The following is a 19654-nucleotide window of genomic DNA, read 5'->3' on the forward strand; positions in this document are numbered from 1 at the left end:
AAAGACTCAGCCTCTCCCACAGTGAAAGAGATTATAGTGATCTATTGAATCACGGAATTCACTACAATTCCATTCAAATACAGGAAGCCAGCTAAAAAATATATATCTTTGGAAAAAATCAATTCAACTCCCCCCAAAAAAAGCATATAAAGCATGAAATAGGGTTCAAATTTCGTTTTCCCGACCATATGAATGAATCATTGTGATTGTGATGTAGTTGTAAATTTTCTGATTGATTCTGCCGTTACTTGATGAGGATTTGAGGATTTCCACAAACAAAAGTTTGTGGAGATGAAATCTTGAGGTGTAGTTTTTGAAATTACTTGTAAACTGACAGAGTTATTCATGTTCCAACTTTTATGCTGCAGATTCTATTACTATTATTATTATTTCCCAATGGTTGAACTGGTTGGACTAAACTTGCACTAAAACGATCAAATTTGAAATGGAGTGGAGTAATACTATGAGGATCTTCACTCCGAGTCATATTTTCATTTGCCATTTACAGGGTCATCAAAAAATGCAGATACTTTGATCTCATAAAAAAATAAGTGGAACTCAATTGTTCTTCTGACAATCCCACAGAAATTTCAGGAACCTTAAGTGATACATAAACCATTTGTGGACAACTGAATAATATAACACTGATGAATATCTGCATTCGAAGTGGAATGAGTGGAACTCAATTTTGTCAAATGGAACACCCTGTATATTTCAACATTTTTGAGCTCTACATCCAATTTTAGATTAACTTTGTTCAGATAATACTATTTCTATTTTGAACCGTTTTCGAGATAAATTGTTTCAAACGGAAACTGACGTGGTTTTCTTGCTCGTTTTTTTGAATTCACCACTTATTTTGGATATTCAACATTTTTTTTTGTACTTAGTAATATTTTTTTTTGATCCAGTTTTTTAACTGTCTCAGATCAGTCAATTCGAAATTGGTATGTACCTACCTTGACTGATTGTGATAGCTACCAATTATAATAGAATAATGTGAAGATTAGGTTACAATAATGAAGATTTCTTGAATTTATTAATAATTTATGATGACTGCAATAGTACTGCAATAGTGCCGAGTACTTCATGAAAGATATCCACAACTTCCGAAGCCGAATAATAATGTGATAAATCGACTACTAAAAAACTGTAGGTTGAATGGAACCTTCCGTCCAAAAATCATTCGTAAGAAGACTAAAGTGGATGATGACGACAATGGTATAACAGTTTTGGGATACTTTCATGCATTTCCAAATGCTTCTCTGCACGAGGCTGAAAAGGAGATAGATATACCCTACGTGACAATTTGTCGAATTCTTAATAAGCATAAATGGCATCCCTATAAGTTCTACTGTGTCCAACATTTGAAAGAGACTGATTTACCACGTAGAGTGGAATTCTTTGAATGGGTACTTGTCAAGACTCGAGAGAATGAACATTTCCTTGACAATATCATATGGACAGATGAGGCTAAGTTCACAAAAAATGGAGTTTTCAATAGACACAACGGTCATTATTGGGCGCCAGAAAATCCCCATGTTGTCCGCCAAAGGGGTTTTCAAGAAAGATGGCAATTCAATGTATTTTGTGCCATAAAGAATGAGTCAATTTTTTATATCGAGTTTTATGATAATAATTTGAATGCATCAAAATGTGAAGATTTATTGAGGAATGGAATTCAAATGATTTTAAATAATAGACCAGGATCAGAACGTGTATGGTACCAAATGGATGGTGCTCCACCCCATAATTCTCATTCAGTCAGCGAAGCTTTAACCGAAATCTTCGAAGACAGATGGATTGGTAATAATGGACCTTTTCCTTGGCCTCCTAGAACACCAGATGGCAATCCATTAGATTATTTCGTGTGGGGTTTCATTAAAAATATGGTTTACTCTACTCCAATAACAACAATGGAAGATATGAAATCGAGAGTTACAACTGCTTTCAATAGTTTGACTCCAGACTTGATCAGAAGCGCTACACATGACAATCTTTTGGAGAGATTACATGTTTGTTTAAGTAGAGGTGGAGATGTGTTTGAACATATTCTGAGATACACTGACGATTAAATTAACTCATTAATTTATGGGTTTATTATTTTCAGTTCGTGTTTCAGCGTTAATAAAACTATTGTTTGAAGAGAAGTTTCCTTCGATGGTTGAGGAGTATTTTAATAATTATCCTTTCATTGTATTATCTGTGACTAATTGAGAAACATCAAACGAAATCTGTTTTACAAAAATGAGTGATGAACAAGGAAACCATGCCAATTTCCGTTTGAAACAGTTTATCTCGAAAACGGTTCAAAATAGAAATAGTATTATCTGAACAAAGTTAATCTAAAATTTGATGTAGAGCTCAAAAATGTTGAAATATACAGGGTGTTCCATTTGAAAAAATTGAGTTCCACTCATTTTTTCATGAGATCAAAGTATCTGCATTTTTTGAAGACCCTGTATGAGGCAAATGAAAATATGACTCGGAGTGAAGATCCTCATAGTATCACTCCACTCCATTTCAAATTTGATCGTTTTAGTGCAAGAGAGTTCAAGATTATCAGCATTTATAAAAGTTGATGTTTGGTAAAAAAAATATCGAAATTAATTTATATCTTGTAAACGGTAATAGATAGGTATAGGGAAATAGTATATGAATTTGTTGACAAAGTGATAATGAATCATAATATGATATTATATACGGGGTGTTCCATTTGAAAAATCAAAGAAGCCGTCATATTGACTTATGCATACTGTGGAGTTTTCAGGTTGATCCGTTGAATAGTTTGCCAGAAACGGCTAATTAACGCTCATCATGAAAAGCCCTGTATAGATGTCACTGCAAGGGTTATTTTGATATTTTCGCTGTCTTGAATAAACACATGTAGACTACCTCGGAAGCCTTAATTTTATCATGTCGTTAACTTTTGAGCTCTTAAAATAAATTTCGATATTTATTATACTGTTAAGTGCTTTTTGACTTTTATTCCAAATGGGGTATACAGGCTGGAAACATATTTTTGACCCTTAACGAAAGATAATGAAATGAATGATGAGGTTCAATGTTTCAAAATATCGATATTATTAGCATCAATCAGTTAATTTTAACGACTTTTCCTTTAAATGGCTTGGCTCTGTTGACCTTAAGATTATTTCTGAAAGCTGATATAAGGTGCAGGATGATTCCAACTATGAGCTGCACATCTCCGTAATCTTCCCATCGTCCCTTTTGAAGATGAACCGTTGCAAATTTATCTGTCGCAAATTTCATACGGATCAAATTTCATACTGTATTATTATCATTATCATTTTTACTTCATGATGAGAATATCAATAATTATTCTCTCCAGTTAGAAATTCAAAAACTGAATTGTCTGACAAACCTTCATTGGTACCAATGCTAAAAGGGTTAGTTTTGTGAATTATTCATGAATATTCATAAGCAGAGATCTACATTGCTCATTTACAATAATTTATATAAAATAAAGCCGTTAAAAAAAAGGAAAATACATTTATGTTGAAGTGAAGATTATTAATGAGGAGTACCTCAGTTCAGATATCCTCCCATTGTAAATTTTCATAAACATGAGAAGATATTAAAGTTGATGGTTTAAAATATTCCTACCTCCTTCTTTTGTTGTGAAGTTCTTTTCAATGATGTTGCCAGACATTCTATGCTTCATTTTGAAATTATAGTTCGAAAAAGGTTCTAGTCCTGGGAAATATACCCGCTTTTTCCAATTTTCTGATCTTTTGTTTCCATCGAAATGTACTTCGTATCTAGTAGGTCTGCAACCGTTTGTGGGCCACTGCAAAAATGAACGATTATCTCCATGAGGTTCAAAAATAACCTACTTTTCTCATCTGAACTTTCAGAAAGTTACAAATTCCAGATTTTTTATTGAATTCTCATTGATGTACCTTGATGTCAATAGTTGCCGAAACATTTGTAGCTTCTATAATTATGTCCTGCCCTCTGAGATCTAAAAAAAAGAATAATTATTATGAATATAGATATATCTCTAATCTGAATGAAGAATATTCATTGCGGTGCACAAAAAACAGATTTATTATACAATCTACTCAATCCTGTAATGCAGCTAAGATATAGTGATAATGGGTTATTTCATCATTTCTCATCATTTCAGAAAAGTAAAATTGAAGAAATTTCAGTACCAACCATTGCATGTTGTGTGGAATCGAGTAGATTTTATGTAATTGCCACGCTTCTCATTTTTTTGTACAACAACGGCTCTGACAAGATAAAATGAGTCTGGTTTCAAATCATCAATTCTCACTTCATTTTCTGTATAGAAATTGATGCCATTCTTTTTCTTGAACCACTCCTGGACTACCTAAAAAACACGAATCCCAAAATTGACAAATATATCTTGCGATGCACCAGTCTTCGATTTTTACAAACATCTTCTCCTTCAATATCATGGCTACCCATTAAGTTCATATGAGAAGGGCCCTGCGCAATGTATGCAAATATTTCTGTAGATCTCCAATCTCCTGTATATTTGTAGAAGACCATATACATTAATTTCACTCATCCAGAAAAACTGAAAAAACTAGGAAAATGGCATTCGAATCTATTTCGTATCATTATGAAAGATTTTTATAGATGGCATAGTAAATTGTAGATATTTTCGGGTTCAACTGCCGTGTTTTCCAGGTTTTTATACCTGTCAGAAGCTCGGTCGTTGGCTTTTTGTCGATAGTAAAACATTGAATAGGAATTCGATTGTCGGTAAATTTAAAATGCATTGATGTGCGTTAATTCACACGGCAAATGTCGAAACAATGATTGAAGTTGTAATTAATAGAGCCATAAATCAGGTAGTCAAAGAAGCCGCGTGAAATAAATTTCGCTTTAATTTGGATTGCCGGCAAATCATAGAACGGATTAGCATCTGTTGTTATATACATAAAAAGCCCCAATCACAAGGGAGGTGGTCAGTTTAGAACCAAACTCTGTTTAATACACATTAAATCGATGCGCAATGTAACAGTGAAGTCAGTTCAGTTCCGGTCACCTAAAACTCAACTCCGGGCCTGTGTACTGAAGTAAATATAATGTGCGATGTAAATGAACAGTACAATTCCGTTTTCAAGTCATTCATCACCGGAATTATGTTTGAATAGAAAACGGGAATACCAGATATAAATTAATTTAATTTATCAATCTTTAAACGCTGAATTTATGTAAAAACCTTTGGATTCGCTACAAAAAAAAAATATCTAGCTCCAGACCTGATCACATATTTCTACACATCTACTGCACATCTTCAGGGAGGAGCTTCTCACCGGCCATGACTTAGTCCGGCAGCTGTATGACTCGGAAACATCGGACAATTTATTAGACACCACTCATGAAAGACAGCACACCATAATCAATGGCTTAATGATTTGATTACTGTGTTAGTTTTGTGTTAGTTACATATACTGGGCGAATAATTTCGAATGGCTTTGTTTTCACAACACACCTGTTACGTCATTTTAAATAAATATTGCAGGAGATCGAATAAATTAATCTTTGAAAATCTTAGGCATAGAAATACCGTAGAAATACTGTATAGCTTTCTAAAAAATATTTGTCTATTGAAAAATAACTATTCTATTAGGTTTTTCATCTCCTAAAAATTGGAAATTGACTTGTCTAACCTTCTCTGCTCTTTCTCTCTAAAGTATGTCAATCAAACCTATTCTGGATTTGAGCTTGTTTCTTTAATATTTTTTTATTGACACCTGTTAATAGCTTATTAGATTTCTTAACAAATAAAACGAAATCTCAAACCTTATTTTCAATGGTCTTGTCCTTATTCTGATTAGGATCTATAGCATATTCAATGTCGTAAAGTGTAGGTTTATTTTCGTCAGTGGGACCTACAATCGTGAAATCTTTGACTCGGACTACTCCAGATGTGGGTGTGATGTCCTCAACAACAGGCGGATTCAGAAAGAAAAACTGTGAAGCTGAAATGAAAAAGAATGATATTATCAGTTACTTTGAATATCGATGTAAAGCTGTTGATGAAGTCATATCACAGTTGAGTGGCCGGATTTTTAGCTGTTCTCACTATTGTTATCTCTAAACAGAAAGAACTACGAAGTAGGTTACATGGGACAAAAATTTATTATTTTGGGGAATTAGAATCATTTTTTTCATACCAGAGCCCATTCAATGCTGTTTCATAGTTGTTATTATCTGATATAAACCAATTTGTAATGCGACGTTTCGTACTTTGGTTTTAATCATCAACTGAATTTTTTTGAATACCGGCCTCTAGTTTTTTCCATCGATTTTTATAGCCACTGTGATGAAAAATCAGCTATGTATTACGATATAGGTCAGTATTTAAAAAAAGTTCAATTTGATAAAAATGTGCAGCATCTACGTATAGAGTAGTTAGTCGAGTTAGTCTGCGTAGGAAAGGCGAAGGAAGCGAAACTGTCTATTGTGAAATAAATAAACACCCGTCAATAAAAGTATTTTGATTTGACTTATTGTTTTTATGTGTGATTTGTTAGTAGAAAAGAAGCGAAAAATCGACAGTGAATGCAGAACGTTCCAAGAAAAATGGAACTTTCAGTATTTTGTGATTGAGTCCAGTGATAAGGCGCTATGTTTCATTTGTAATGAAACCATAGCTGTTCTCAAAGACTATAACATTAAACGACACTATGAATCGAAACATCTTCAAAGTTACTCCAAGTATACAGGAAGTTTGCGGAAGGAGAAATTTGAAGCTTTGAAACGCGGACTTAAATCGCAGCAATCTTTGTTTACTAAAGCGAATACTGAACAAGAGTCTGCAACTCGCGCCAGCTTTCGTGTGGCTCTTGAAATCGGAAAACGAGGCAAACCATTCACCGATGGAGAAATGATAAAAGAATGCTTGATTGCAGTAGACGAAGAAATATGCCCCGAAAAGATAAATTTATTTAAAAGTGTCGGAGGGTGCAAGACATCGTAGAAAATATATTAACTCAACTGTCTGACAAAAAATGTACATCATGAGTGGTTTTCTCTGGCATTGGATGAGTCAACGGATGTGTCAGATACTGCTCAGGTGTTGATTTTTATTCGCGGAGTAGATAAACGCTTTGAAGTGTATGAAGAACTTCTTGATATTGATATTATTCACGGCACGACAACTGGGGCAGATATTTTTAAAGGAGTTGAAAATGCCATTAATAAAAAGAACCTTCGATGGAGAAATTTGAAATCTATAACAACTGATGGAGGCAAAAATATGTATGATAAAAATAAAGGAGTGGTTGCACTTGTGTCAAAGGCTGTAGAAAATGATGGTGGTTCGAAACCATTAGTCTTACATTGTATCATTCATCAACAGTTCTTGTGCGGAAAATGTTTGGATATGTCAGAAGTTCTAAAACCAGTCATATCAGTTGTTAATTTCATCAGATCCACTGGGCTGAATCACCGACAATTCCGCGAGTTTATTCAACAGATTGGAGAAAATGATTCACCATATCATACTGCCGTACGCTGGCTTAGTTGCGGAAGTCCTTAAGCGTTTTTTTGAACTTCGAGCAGAGACTGAATTTTCCGTCAATTTTGCAATCGAAACTTTGAGTGCTTTGAAGATAAATTTTGATACTCGTTTTTCAGATTTTCATGTAATTGCGAATGAAATTAAGCTTTTTCAAAATCCTTTTGATTCTGACATTGAAACCCTGGCTCCGGAAGTCCAAATGGAAATTGTTGATTTACGGTGCAGTGATATGCTTAAGAACAAATATTTAAATTCATCTTTGTTGGAATTTTATAAGAGTCTTCCACTGGAACAATTTGATAATTTGCATAAATTTGCTCGTGAGTTGTTTTCTGTTTTTGGTACTACTTACTTGTGTGAGAAAACGTTTTCCAAGATGAAGTACACAAAGAATGTTTACAGATCTCAATTAACCGATGAGCATCTTAAATCTCTTTTGATAATTGGTACAAGTAAAATTGATCCACAACTACAAAGTATTGTCGGTGGAAAATTACAATTACATAAATCTCATTAGTGTTTTTGTTTTACTGTGATTCATTTCAATTATTTGTTAGTTATTAATATGCTTAGTTATTAATAACTTAGGTATTTAAGTTAAGTTTTCTTTGTCATCATTCCTGTTAAGTTTTACCTTGCAAGTAAATAAAACCGAGTAATTATCATTCTGTATTTTTTTCTTCAACTTATCACAGCAATAGTAACAACAATTAGGTAATCATTGGCTGTCGCGGGCCGAATTGATGACACTGGCGGGCCGGATTTGGCCCGCGGGCCATAGTGCAGTTCAATCAACTCAACCCTCTCTGCAGTTTTGTAAACCATTGTTTCTTTAGCAACACTTTACGGCACTTACTACTAGTAATAATGTGGATATCACTTTTAACATAAAAATCAGGAATAGAAACAGCATTTTTAACCATTTCTCAATTGTGATAGTTCTCTTAATCAGAGAAGAACTGAAAAATTAACAAAAAAGTAGCGTAAGAAACAAATGAAAGATTTCCAAATACATTCTAACTGGGCAATTTGTTGCTATTAATAATATTGAAAAAGTTAATTATCGTATATGGTATAAAACTGCCCCCTTCCCAATAAAAATCAACCTGCCTAAGCTTTTTTTCGGATATGCAATATTAGTACCCAAAACCTCCATGCCAAGTTTTCGATGGACCACTCTGTATACTCAATACTAAATAATAAGCTTTGCTGAAAAGACGTTATATTTGGTAGCTCAGGGATCTTGGATTGAAACTTTAGTCTTTCTACTTACATTTATCGCACATAGGTCCTACGTATGGTTCTTCGCATTCACCTTTATTACAATATCCATTCAAACGAGAACAGCTATTTATGCAATGTTCTGAACAAAGTTTACTGCAACCATGACCATATTTTCCACTGTCGCAACCTAAAAATGAAATACGTTTACCGATATGTGACCTAAAATGAAAACATCTCTCACCCTAAGTGTGGCCATGTTTAATCGAAAACTACTAACGTTATTTTGTATTTGAACTGTCAACTGTGAACATTATTTGTAATAAGAGGAATGTGGTAGAATCTGACATATCATAATTCACTTCAGTGAATCCCTGATTTTGGTTTATGGGATGAAGTGTAGAGAAAGGAAGGATTGTTGGCAAGCTAAAGAAAAGAACATGAAGAATGAGCATTTTTTTCTTCGGTGGAGAAGAAAGAATGAACAGAAGAGGAAAGGAACAAATAACGAGTGAAACTGCAGAAACAACTGAAAAAACAATAAATCGAAAGAAAGTTAGACCAATTTCAGAAGAAAGTGGGTGAAAAAGTCAATGGCAAGAACGGCTCTGGTTTACAAACCAAATAAAACGATATTTGATACTAGTGAAATTTATTAAAACTTATAGAAAGTATGGAGACGATAATTTTATTTTGTGCATTATTGATTGAAGTTGTTTATCGCGGTCAACAATAAATAATAACAATCACGGGTATGGACTGTAAAAAATCTCACGGGTAACGATATGTATTCCACCTAAATTGCAAAATATTCTGAAAAATAGTATCTTATAAAACATCTCTTGATGAAAGATAAGGTGATTATTTAATGCCAACCAAAAAATTTGTTTTTAATCTTATTCTCATTGATTAAAATTGAACGTTTGGTTTGAGTCGAACTGACTTTTTTATGTAATTGAAAAAATAATGGGCAATTTTGAGAAACGACATCTTGTTTTCAACGGAAATTGGATTTAAGACAACTTGATGAATTTAACTTACTTTCTTGACAGTTTTTTCCTCTATATCCAGACGTACAATGACAATCTTGTTTCGATTTGTTCATGTCGCAATAAACAAATTTTGAACAATACTTCTGTCCAAATATGTCACACGGAAGACAAAACTTCCCAAAAGTGTTTTCTGGACAATGAAAATCTGAAATGAAAAAATATTGTTTCAATATTGAAGTTTAATCATATTGCGTCCATCAGGCTGAAAATAAATATCTTCTACTTAGAGCATTCATCAAACTGTCAATTTATTATCATATTATCTTTTTTAAACTAACAGAGTATTTGAGATAAGAAATTATTTACTTTTTTGATAGTTCATCTATTGATACTATGAAACCCATGCAATATTTTTCTTTCGGATATAAGTAGGATAAATTAACATATCAGGGGTCCACAAACTAACATGTGGATCATGTCCAAAAGTTTATGCAGAGCATAAAAAAGTTTTGAGCCGAAGAAAACGTTTCGAGCACCTCTTCTGAATTAAATATAGTTGTTTTTCATATTTTGTTGTTCTTTCAGTTGAATAATAAAAACATTTGTGTAGTCTGTTTAATGAATTACTATCAGAATATCAATGTAAATGACAACTTCATTTAAGTGAACAGTGAATAATTTCTATGACTTATGACAACTGTTAATGATAATCTTGTCAGCAAATCAAATAACTATCTTTTCTAAGATATCTTGATTCGAAGAAATCATTGAAATAAAAACTACTATTTGAAAAAGCCAATATCTGAAAAACTATTTGGATTAGGTATAGGTATAGGAAAAGATAATTAAATCATATTGTTCAGACCGAAAAAATACAGATTGTTCTATTTGAAATAACAAAATTATCTTTGTCCAAAATTATAAAAAAGTAACAAGGATTTTTGAACATTCTGTATAATATTGAGAAACGGGTTTTATCGAAATCAATAGCCCAAAACCTCTTTTATGCTTGGTCAAAATTCGAAATGATGATTTCTATAAATTTCAATGTTATTTAGTTTCCAATTGTACCTAGCATTTTCATAAAAAATAAATAACTCTAAAACGGCTATAGTTAAGTATCTTTCATGAAATCTTTCTGACCAATTCAAAAGTTTAACGAAATACAGGGTGTTCCATTGAAAAAAACTTTGATATGTCACACTTTTTCGAGCCACCCTGTAAACTCCACAATAATTTCCTTCTGCAGCCTAAATCGATACACTGATATACGTTGGGACTTGCAAGGTGAGTTGAATCAGACAAAAGTTTCCTATTTTGGAAAACTGAAATAATCTCTTCTCAGATCGAGAATATCGATGGTTTGAACTATTCATTGAAAACTATTATGTTGCAATGCGACGTTTCGTTCAATAGATCTCTCCATCAACTTCATTTTTTTAATACGAACCTGTATTATAATACATAGCGGAATTTGTTATTACAGTGGCTCTAAAATCGATAAAAATAAACTAGAGATCCATATTCGAAATAATACAGTTGATGATAGAATCTAATAAACGAAACGTCGCATTGCAAAGTAGTTTATATCAGATTATAACAAATATAAAAAAGTATTGAAAGTTCTTCTGGTTTTTCTTTATATCATTCGAAATGGAGCCGGTAGAGTCACAAAACGAAATACGACAAGTCTAGTTTTTGGCGAATATTTCAAAAGCAACCACTGATATTCGAAAAGAGATCATTCTGGTTCCTATTAACTGACCTGTAAGTCCTATTGTTTTCCAGATAGCTTAACAAAACGTCATGTAAAGTGAATGTGAACAACATATAACCCACCTATTAACCTACTCTGTTTTTCAGTCACCTCGTTTATTTTAACGATGTCATTTGTTTGTTCTCCGATTTTTTCGCACAATATGTTTTCTCTGTCAGATTTGACATATCTGTATTCTGAAATGAAATAAAAAGACAAAATAAATTCGCTGAACGGAATAAGTAAATGTTTATAATGTACATATTTCGAATAGCAAGCCATGGCACTCTGTCGTTTCATCTTGCAAAAAAAACAATTGGAAGGACAGTTACTAATTTTTTGGGTATCAGATTTTAAAATGAAATTTTCAATAATATGTCTAATTGATTTAGGCCAGTTCTTTACGAAATAAAATCATACACTGTTATTTTTTTAAACGGCAATGTTCACAGACAAAATTGCCGTTATTGAAGTGACACCAACCCTCACGTTTTCCGGGAAACACATTCCCAATATCTAGAAAAAAATAACGTTTGGGCAGGAATACTGGGAAACCATATTGTAGGACCTCTATTTATTGATCAAAATTTAACAGGGGAACTGTATTTGAATATGCTGGAAACTACTGTTGACCCTCTCATCACAGAAATCGTCGAAGCGAATCCTAATGAATTCGATATGGATATTCTATTCCAACAAGATGGAGAACCACCACATTACTCCAGACAAATAAAAAACTATTTGGATACTACTTTTCCCGGTCATTGGATTGGCCGTCGAGGTCCTACAGAATGGCCAGCCTGCTCGCCAGATTTGACACCTTTGGATTTTTTTATGGGGATATTTGAAGCAGAAGGTGTACAAAACTGAATCTGCTCCAATATTGGATATACGGCAGAGAATAATAAATATTTGGTACTCAGTTGCCATCTTGAAACTTTCATCTGTCAATTTCACTTCCAAATAAAGTATTTATGCAATAATTTCATTATCTCAAATTTCAATTTTTTGAGCTGATCCGTTCAAAGAATAAAAGGGGGGGGATTTTTGTCACTGATAAATGATCAATGCAGCCAAAAATAACATTTGAAATTATTTTTTCTTGGATTTTCGTAACTCATAATTTGACTAAACTTCAATATTTTGAAATGTTAATGGTTGTACACATAATAATTCATGAGATTGTTAGATTTTTTTTATACTTGCCTTCCTCTTCGCATAGGCGTACGTCATCTAATGCCCAAAAAGGGTTATTCCGCAAATTATATCCATCCCGATGTTTATACTGCAGTATATTTAAATGCTGTCCTATGTAATTTTGTGTATCAATTATAATTTTCTTTTCTGACCACTTTTCATCCTGAAATATAAAATATTACAACTGTTCAAATTGTAAAAGGCAAATATGCTCCCCAATGACACCCTTTCATCGATGATGATGGATGCTAATACCAAATTAAATATCGTTTTGAAATACATTTTGATCTCATTAATTCAAAATTCTGATTTTATTTTAAACAATTAAAAATTAAAATTAACTAAACATTTTTTTAAAATCATAATCATCTCTAGGCAACAAAATAGCAAAAAAAAAAATCAAATATTGAATTTCTCTATTTGTTTAAAACGATTTAATAAACAAATTACGTAAAAAATTCATATCCAATGTTAATAACTGCCATTGTTTAATATGAAAACAGACATAACTAAATATGAATTGAAAAAAAAATGTTTATCAACAATTTTTAGATATTTAATTTTGCAATAGTTATAAAAAATCATTATTAACAAATTAATAAATTTTTATGAAATTGTATCGCAGGATCGTATGAAGTATATATATCAAAAGGGCTCCACGAAGTTTAAAATTTATAGGCCAATTATTTATACCTTTTATCCCATTATTTATGCCAACGGAGATTGGGAAAAAATTTGTTAGTTAACAATTGAATAACTTTTTGGAAAATAGTGATAAAACTTTTTTTTCCACGGGACTCGATTCATTCAAGTGTTAAGAAGATACTATTTTTTTTTTCAAATTTTCTATAACATTTTATGTTATAGAAAAATTATTTCTTTTGATAAACTCTCTTGGGCGGCAGCGCATATGCCGTAACAGCCGCGCGGAACCCTATTTTCAAAGTCAAATTAAAATTATAAATAATGGAGATAGAGTTTCGGGAGTTGGGACTTTTTTATCGGAAATTGCCTCCTCATTAACGAGCTTTTTTCAAAATTGCTTAAACATTAATATTTTTTGAGTTATTACCGAAAAACTAAATACCATTTTTTTTAAATCTTATTTTGTTAATAACAATTGCAATTTCACGTTCACGAGATAAGCTGTATGAAGTTCAGTCTAGTTGAAACAGATGAAATTAGCCAAGTCCTGGATACACTATCGATTGTTCTGTACTGACGAGGAGTAACACTCCAAAAATGGTAAGTAATAATAAAAATTTTCTGCAGAACGAAGAAACTTGATTCGAAGTATTCATGTCAGTTCTTATGGATACTCGTTTTAGCGTTCTAGGGTGGAAAATCCAATATTATATTTGCAAAATCCAACACAGTTGGAAAAAGCTTTTTCACACGTTATTCTCCAGTTCAGAAAATATCCAGTGTGGAAATTTCAGATGAAACGCCCTTTGTATCGGAAAATTCAGTTGATAGTTTCTGTTTTTTTAACTTTGTTAATATTTTATGTGTAACTAAACTTACCTCAGATGAGATATCTTCAATAATTTTTATAGAATTTCCATTAGTTTCTTCATCGTTTATTGTGATTCTCAGACGACAACTTTGGCACATAGAAACAAACATGGAGATACAAGTTTTGTTCTTTTCGATCTTTATCGATGATCCGATTGGATGGCTATAACCATCGGTATATTGGCTTAGTAGGTAATTGTCTAAAAGTGAAAATTGAACGAAGCGATAACAAGAATCTGTGAATTAATATAACACTACATATTTCGAAATATATTATTATTTGATAAAACAAACGTTGCCTTCCTTTATCAATTTTGATATGATATTTTTCATAATTTTCGAAATTATTGTGACATATCTCTCACTCATCATGGGACATTAATCTAATTATTCTGTCACTTTTTCTTTCAATTTTTCTCTTGGAGTTGAAAATACGCTTATTTGATGTTGTTAACTATAATAATTAATATCATAGTAGTTTTCAATTCATTACAAAAATATTATAAAAACAAAGGCAATATGAGTAACAGTTAAAATGAATACAATCATTCAATATATGGTAATTGAATAAACAAAAAGGAATATCAAAGAAGTAGTCTTGGCTTCTTGTGTTGTGATTCTGACAGTGAGTTTAAAAATCTGGGAAATTATAGTTACTTTTCTCAAAACCTAGTGATTTTTCGTCATCGGGTCATTTCAAATCATCTCTGGGTTTCACCAGTATAAAAGGTTTTTTAAAGGGTTTTGTAATTCAATAATAGCTGTCAAGTTCATGGGACTCTTGTTAATAAATAAATACACTTTATGTATATCTCAGTTCAACTACCTTGAAAGGTAGTTCAAAGAACTACCTTTCAAGGTTCATGAATCTTTGGATATTTGAGATAAGGAAGACTAAAAGGAAGAAAGATACCAGAAGACAGAGGTTTCAGTCATCTTCCACTGAAATCTGCTTCGAAACTGAAGTTGAAGGGAGTCTTTATGGCTGTCTATCATGGACAGAGTTCAGATATGAAAAAAAAACTGGGAGCTTCTAGACCAGTTACTGAACTTTTTATATTTGAATACAAAGTTTCTATCATTTTTAACAATCCAGGCGTCACTGATTAATTTTGTTTTCTATAGTTGTTCTCTTGTATTTATTCCAGACATTCACTAGTTCCGTGATATTGAAAATTTTGTAGCAATCATTTTTATGTTCTGTGGCTTTCAAAACCTTGTGTTTGAACCAAAATTCGAAAACATCGATTTCGGATAGGTAGATACTTACAATCATGGAATTTCCAAAGACTCTCTCCATCGGAACTGATATGTATCGATTTTGTATCGAAAATGGATCTACTTGAATCATAATATGTCATGAAAACGTCATTTCCTCTATAAACTTTGATCATATTTTGTTTTCTCTCTATCCTGAAATGTGTCCATTCATCTTCACTCAGTGGTTTGTTAATGTTAACCTGAAAGTCAAATGATGTAGAATATTGAAGTACAGGCACAAAAGGCCGACAACACCATCCCTTGAATTATTATCTGTGTTAAGTTAAGAAACAAGTAAGAGAGATGTAATTAAATTGGCCGATACTCATTGAGAATCCATGATGATTTATTTAAAAAAACGAACGTTAGATAGAGAGATAAATAGACAGACAGGCATGTGTAATGTTCCACAATTTGGGGTATTACAGCAAATGCAAGTTTCAACAAAATAAAGTTGAGTTCAATTCATGAGTTTTTCAAATTCACTTTGAATAGTATTCAAATTGATGTTTCAAATGTTGGGTTTTAATTTTTAAAGGGATTTGTTTCTAATTCACATACTGGCAACAGCGCCTATATCAAGTTGAAATAATTTATACGTACCCAGATATTCTACTTTAAAGAAGGAAAATTATCTTTATAAATCAACAATAAAGGCAAAATATAAATTATAGTTCAATACCTCCTTCACAAGCCACACAAACAACAGTTGTTTTGTTATTTATTTATATAGAGGAAGACAGGTTAGGTGCACAAAATGTCATATGTCACAAAATGTTTAGGAACTCGGAACATAAGTAAACAGAACAGCACGCCTTTGAAATATGTCATCTTTGTTTGTCTCATACAGGTAACAAATTCATTGTCCTTTATTAGCTATAACCGATGTTGCCAAATGGTGAAATAGAAACGAATCCCTTTAGATGTTGAATGCATTATTTCATTCCTCTTTTTTAAGTATTTGAATAATTTTTCAAAGAAAAAAGTTGAAATGATAAGATTAAAATGCGTTGTTCAAGAGCTCTTTTATGAAAACTACTTGATTTTCGTCAGGAGGAACATTCCCCATTGCAAATAACTGGATAGCTATCAGTCAGAAAATATGGAATGAGAAAAGGCTGGCAAACAGTGGACGCCCTTTTGGAGGTTGAGGATATAGAGATGCGAAAAACGCCTTTAGTAGTGTATCCTAGCAATCAATTCTCAAAGCGCTGGAAAGAAGAGGTATAGATGTGAAACTAACCGCTCTAATAGAATTCTATCTGTCAGACAGAAAAATCCTCCTAGAGGCAGAAGGGGATACCAGCACTGTGGTATCTCACAAGGATCAATGTTGGAACCGACCCTGTGGAATATATTATATAACGATTTTTTACAGATGAACTTTCTAGAAAAAACAACCCTCATAGGATTTGCAGACGATGTGGCCATGATAGTACGCGCATAAAATGAGAATATACTAATGAATGTATCAAATACAGGTCTGGAAATGGTGGAAAACTGGATGCAAACAAACGTGCTTCAACTAGCACCACAAAAAACGAAAAGGGAGATTCCATCCATCAAGTTCAGCATACAAAGCAATACCTAGCAGGGCTATTAAATATCTTTGTATCTGATTGGATGTAAAAATGACTTTTGCAGAACATGTCGATAGAACCATTGGAAAAATTGAAAAGACTGTAGCTGTCCTATCAAACCTTTTACCAAACATTGAAGGTCCTAGAGCGCGAAGAAAAAAGGTACTGTTTAGTGTGGCTCATTCCCAGATACTCTATCCTGCGCCAGTCTGGCATAAGGTAACGACAAATCAAAAACTATTTGCCAAACCCACTAGTGTCCAGAGAAAAATAGTTATACGTATCTGTTGTTCACATAGAACAATATCGGCGGAAGCAACAAGAGCAAAGGCAGGAGTACCTTTAATAGATATCTTTGTCCATGAGAGGCAAGAGAGGTACACCGGCGTAGTGAAAACGACTGAACCTTATGAGAAATTGACACGAGAAGTGGACTAATGGAAAGTTCGGACGATGGACCAATAGGCTGATCCCTGACATTGAGCAGTGGGTCAACAGACCGTATTGTGGGACTACTTTCTGATCCAAGCACTATCTGGACACGGCGGCTTCAGAAAATATCTAAAAAATAGGGTAAGAGCTGAATTCAACGAATGCTTATACTGCAATATAGAGAATGATGTTGAACATCCAATGTTCAGATCTAACAAATAGCAAGAGTTCAGAAAAAATATCAGAAAGAAGCGGAAAAGTTATATAATGATATATTTGATGACAGAAGAGGAGGAATGAAAACAAACCTACATGGTCATCAGGCTCATTATAGAAACGAAAGAGAAGAAAAAGAGAGACAGGGCGCTGATGCAATCTGAAAACGGTTCCACTGGGAATAGTGAATGGCAAGAAGGAGGGGGTTTTACTTGGTAAAAATCAGGCACAATGTCTTATGCAAGATATTCCCTCCTCCTGCGTCTGTGGTTGTCTTCTGTTCGACGTTTCGGCTTCTGCTTTGAAGCCCTGGTAGTCGTGTCAGGAAATTTTCCTCTCCACACATCGAACACTCAAGACTTGCCCCTGTTACCCGTGTAGGTGAGGGATTAGGGGTTCTGCCAACAAATTTTGGGTGTATGCCGTGTGGTCTACACCGTACACTTTTGTGTTTACCTCTTAGGACACTCATGTTAGGAAAGTTACCTTTCCACCGTAGGATCATTCAATGCCGAGGACTCTTGCAAGACACCTCTACCACACATCTAGCAGAAACCGGCCAACGCCTGTTACCCGCTGATGCTGAATTGGTAGTTGAGCCGATAACTTCAATGGGTGAACGCCGTGTAGTCTGCACCGGTTACCCGTTTCTCTTGGAACTGAATAAAGTGAGAAAGAAGCCAGTGACGAGAATTGGGGGCAGGTAGATCACGACCCGGTGCCGAGTCATACAGCTTCAGTGTCAATTGGTTCTTGAAAATGGCTTCAAAGCAAACGCGGTTCAACCCGAAAATCTATCCAACGAAACATTCCTGAAGATGTTTCACAAGCAGATGATGTAAAGCATGATTTATAATTATTTTCGTTTATACAAGAGTTTTCTGAAAAATGTAATACATCAAAGTTATGTTTTTTCAATGTTTCGTCAAGGTTATTCATTCCTAAATACAGCAGAATTCGAGATGTTGCAATTTTTCTGAAAAATCAGTGTGTCTGAAAAACCAAACTTATTATCTCTGATTTTTCAAATGGAACCCCTTATATATTGTGACACCAAGATGAAGGTCTCCTATACGAAATTGTCAGAAACGGTAATCTTGGTTGAGCTTGTGCATACCTTATTTACATAACTGAGTTCACAACTTTGTGTCGAACTATACCATTTGGTGCTACCACATTTATAAATAACAGAATCGAGTCCACGTTGGAAATCCAGACTTATCCGATAGCAGTTGTAATACACAGTATCACCGTCACATAAGAAAATGTGGACATGTTTATCTGCTTTGGTTCTAACTGACAGAGGTATATTGAAATTCCTACTGTTGCTGATTGTAAGTACTTCTTTATAATCCTTCGCACCTGTTGATTTGAACACTGGGAACACTGAAAGATAATTTACAAATCATTATTGAAATCCCAAAATATTTGATATTGTGTCATTCATTCATTGTGTTACTTATACGTTATACCTTTCCTTTTTTTATAGAGACGCTAGGTAACTCATGACCAGATTGAATCAAATATAACAGCGATTATCTTTTAATTAGGAATTCGAGAAATTGAAAGACACGCAAGTTTGAGCTTTAGATTTTTTCCATACTCCATATCATTTCAGCTAGAGAATGCCGTTGTACCGAGATCAATATCTTTTTGAATCAAAAGATATTCAATGAATTGATGGATGTAGCCGTTACTACATGGTAGGAGATCATTTTTCAAAAAGGTATTCCTTTTTGATTTTTTCAATATTTTTTCATCCGGCGTTGATGTCAACACTTGGTTTTGCAACTGACCGCCTTGGGGAGCATCGTTTATGTTTAATATTCGAGTTCTCTGTCTCTCTGTCTCTACCTTCTTCAGAACGACAGAATACAAGTAGATCTGCAAGCTTACGCAGATGACATTATCATCCAGACGAGGTACAGGTCGAGAAAAGTAGCTTGTAATATCCTCCAAA

General features: G+C 33.4%; 1 protein-coding gene across 1 annotated transcript in view; it reads right to left on the bottom strand.

The window, feature by feature from the left end:
- LOC111502216 (uncharacterized) overlaps positions 1 to 19654 on the bottom strand; it is a 48707-nt gene that overhangs the window by 23792 nt on the left and 5261 nt on the right. The window contains exons 4-14 of the mRNA XM_074179578.1: positions 18812 to 19080; positions 15477 to 15666; positions 14216 to 14406; positions 12701 to 12854; positions 11578 to 11691; positions 9788 to 9943; positions 8799 to 8936; positions 5803 to 5981; positions 4183 to 4357; positions 3924 to 3985; positions 3628 to 3811 (exon numbers count right to left, since the gene is read on the bottom strand). Coding sequence (XP_074035679.1) covers positions 3628 to 3811; positions 3924 to 3985; positions 4183 to 4357; positions 5803 to 5981; positions 8799 to 8936; positions 9788 to 9943; positions 11578 to 11691; positions 12701 to 12854; positions 14216 to 14406; positions 15477 to 15666; positions 18812 to 19080 — 1812 coding nt within the window. The remainder of the gene's footprint in view (positions 1 to 3627; positions 3812 to 3923; positions 3986 to 4182; positions 4358 to 5802; positions 5982 to 8798; positions 8937 to 9787; positions 9944 to 11577; positions 11692 to 12700; positions 12855 to 14215; positions 14407 to 15476; positions 15667 to 18811; positions 19081 to 19654) is intronic.

Source organism: Leptinotarsa decemlineata, unplaced genomic scaffold, assembly GCF_025532065.1.
Source record: "Leptinotarsa decemlineata unplaced genomic scaffold, Ldec_3_MD MMD2_tig00026282_RagTag_RagTag, whole genome shotgun sequence".
In the NCBI taxonomy this organism is placed as follows: Eukaryota; Metazoa; Arthropoda; class Insecta; order Coleoptera; family Chrysomelidae; genus Leptinotarsa; species Leptinotarsa decemlineata.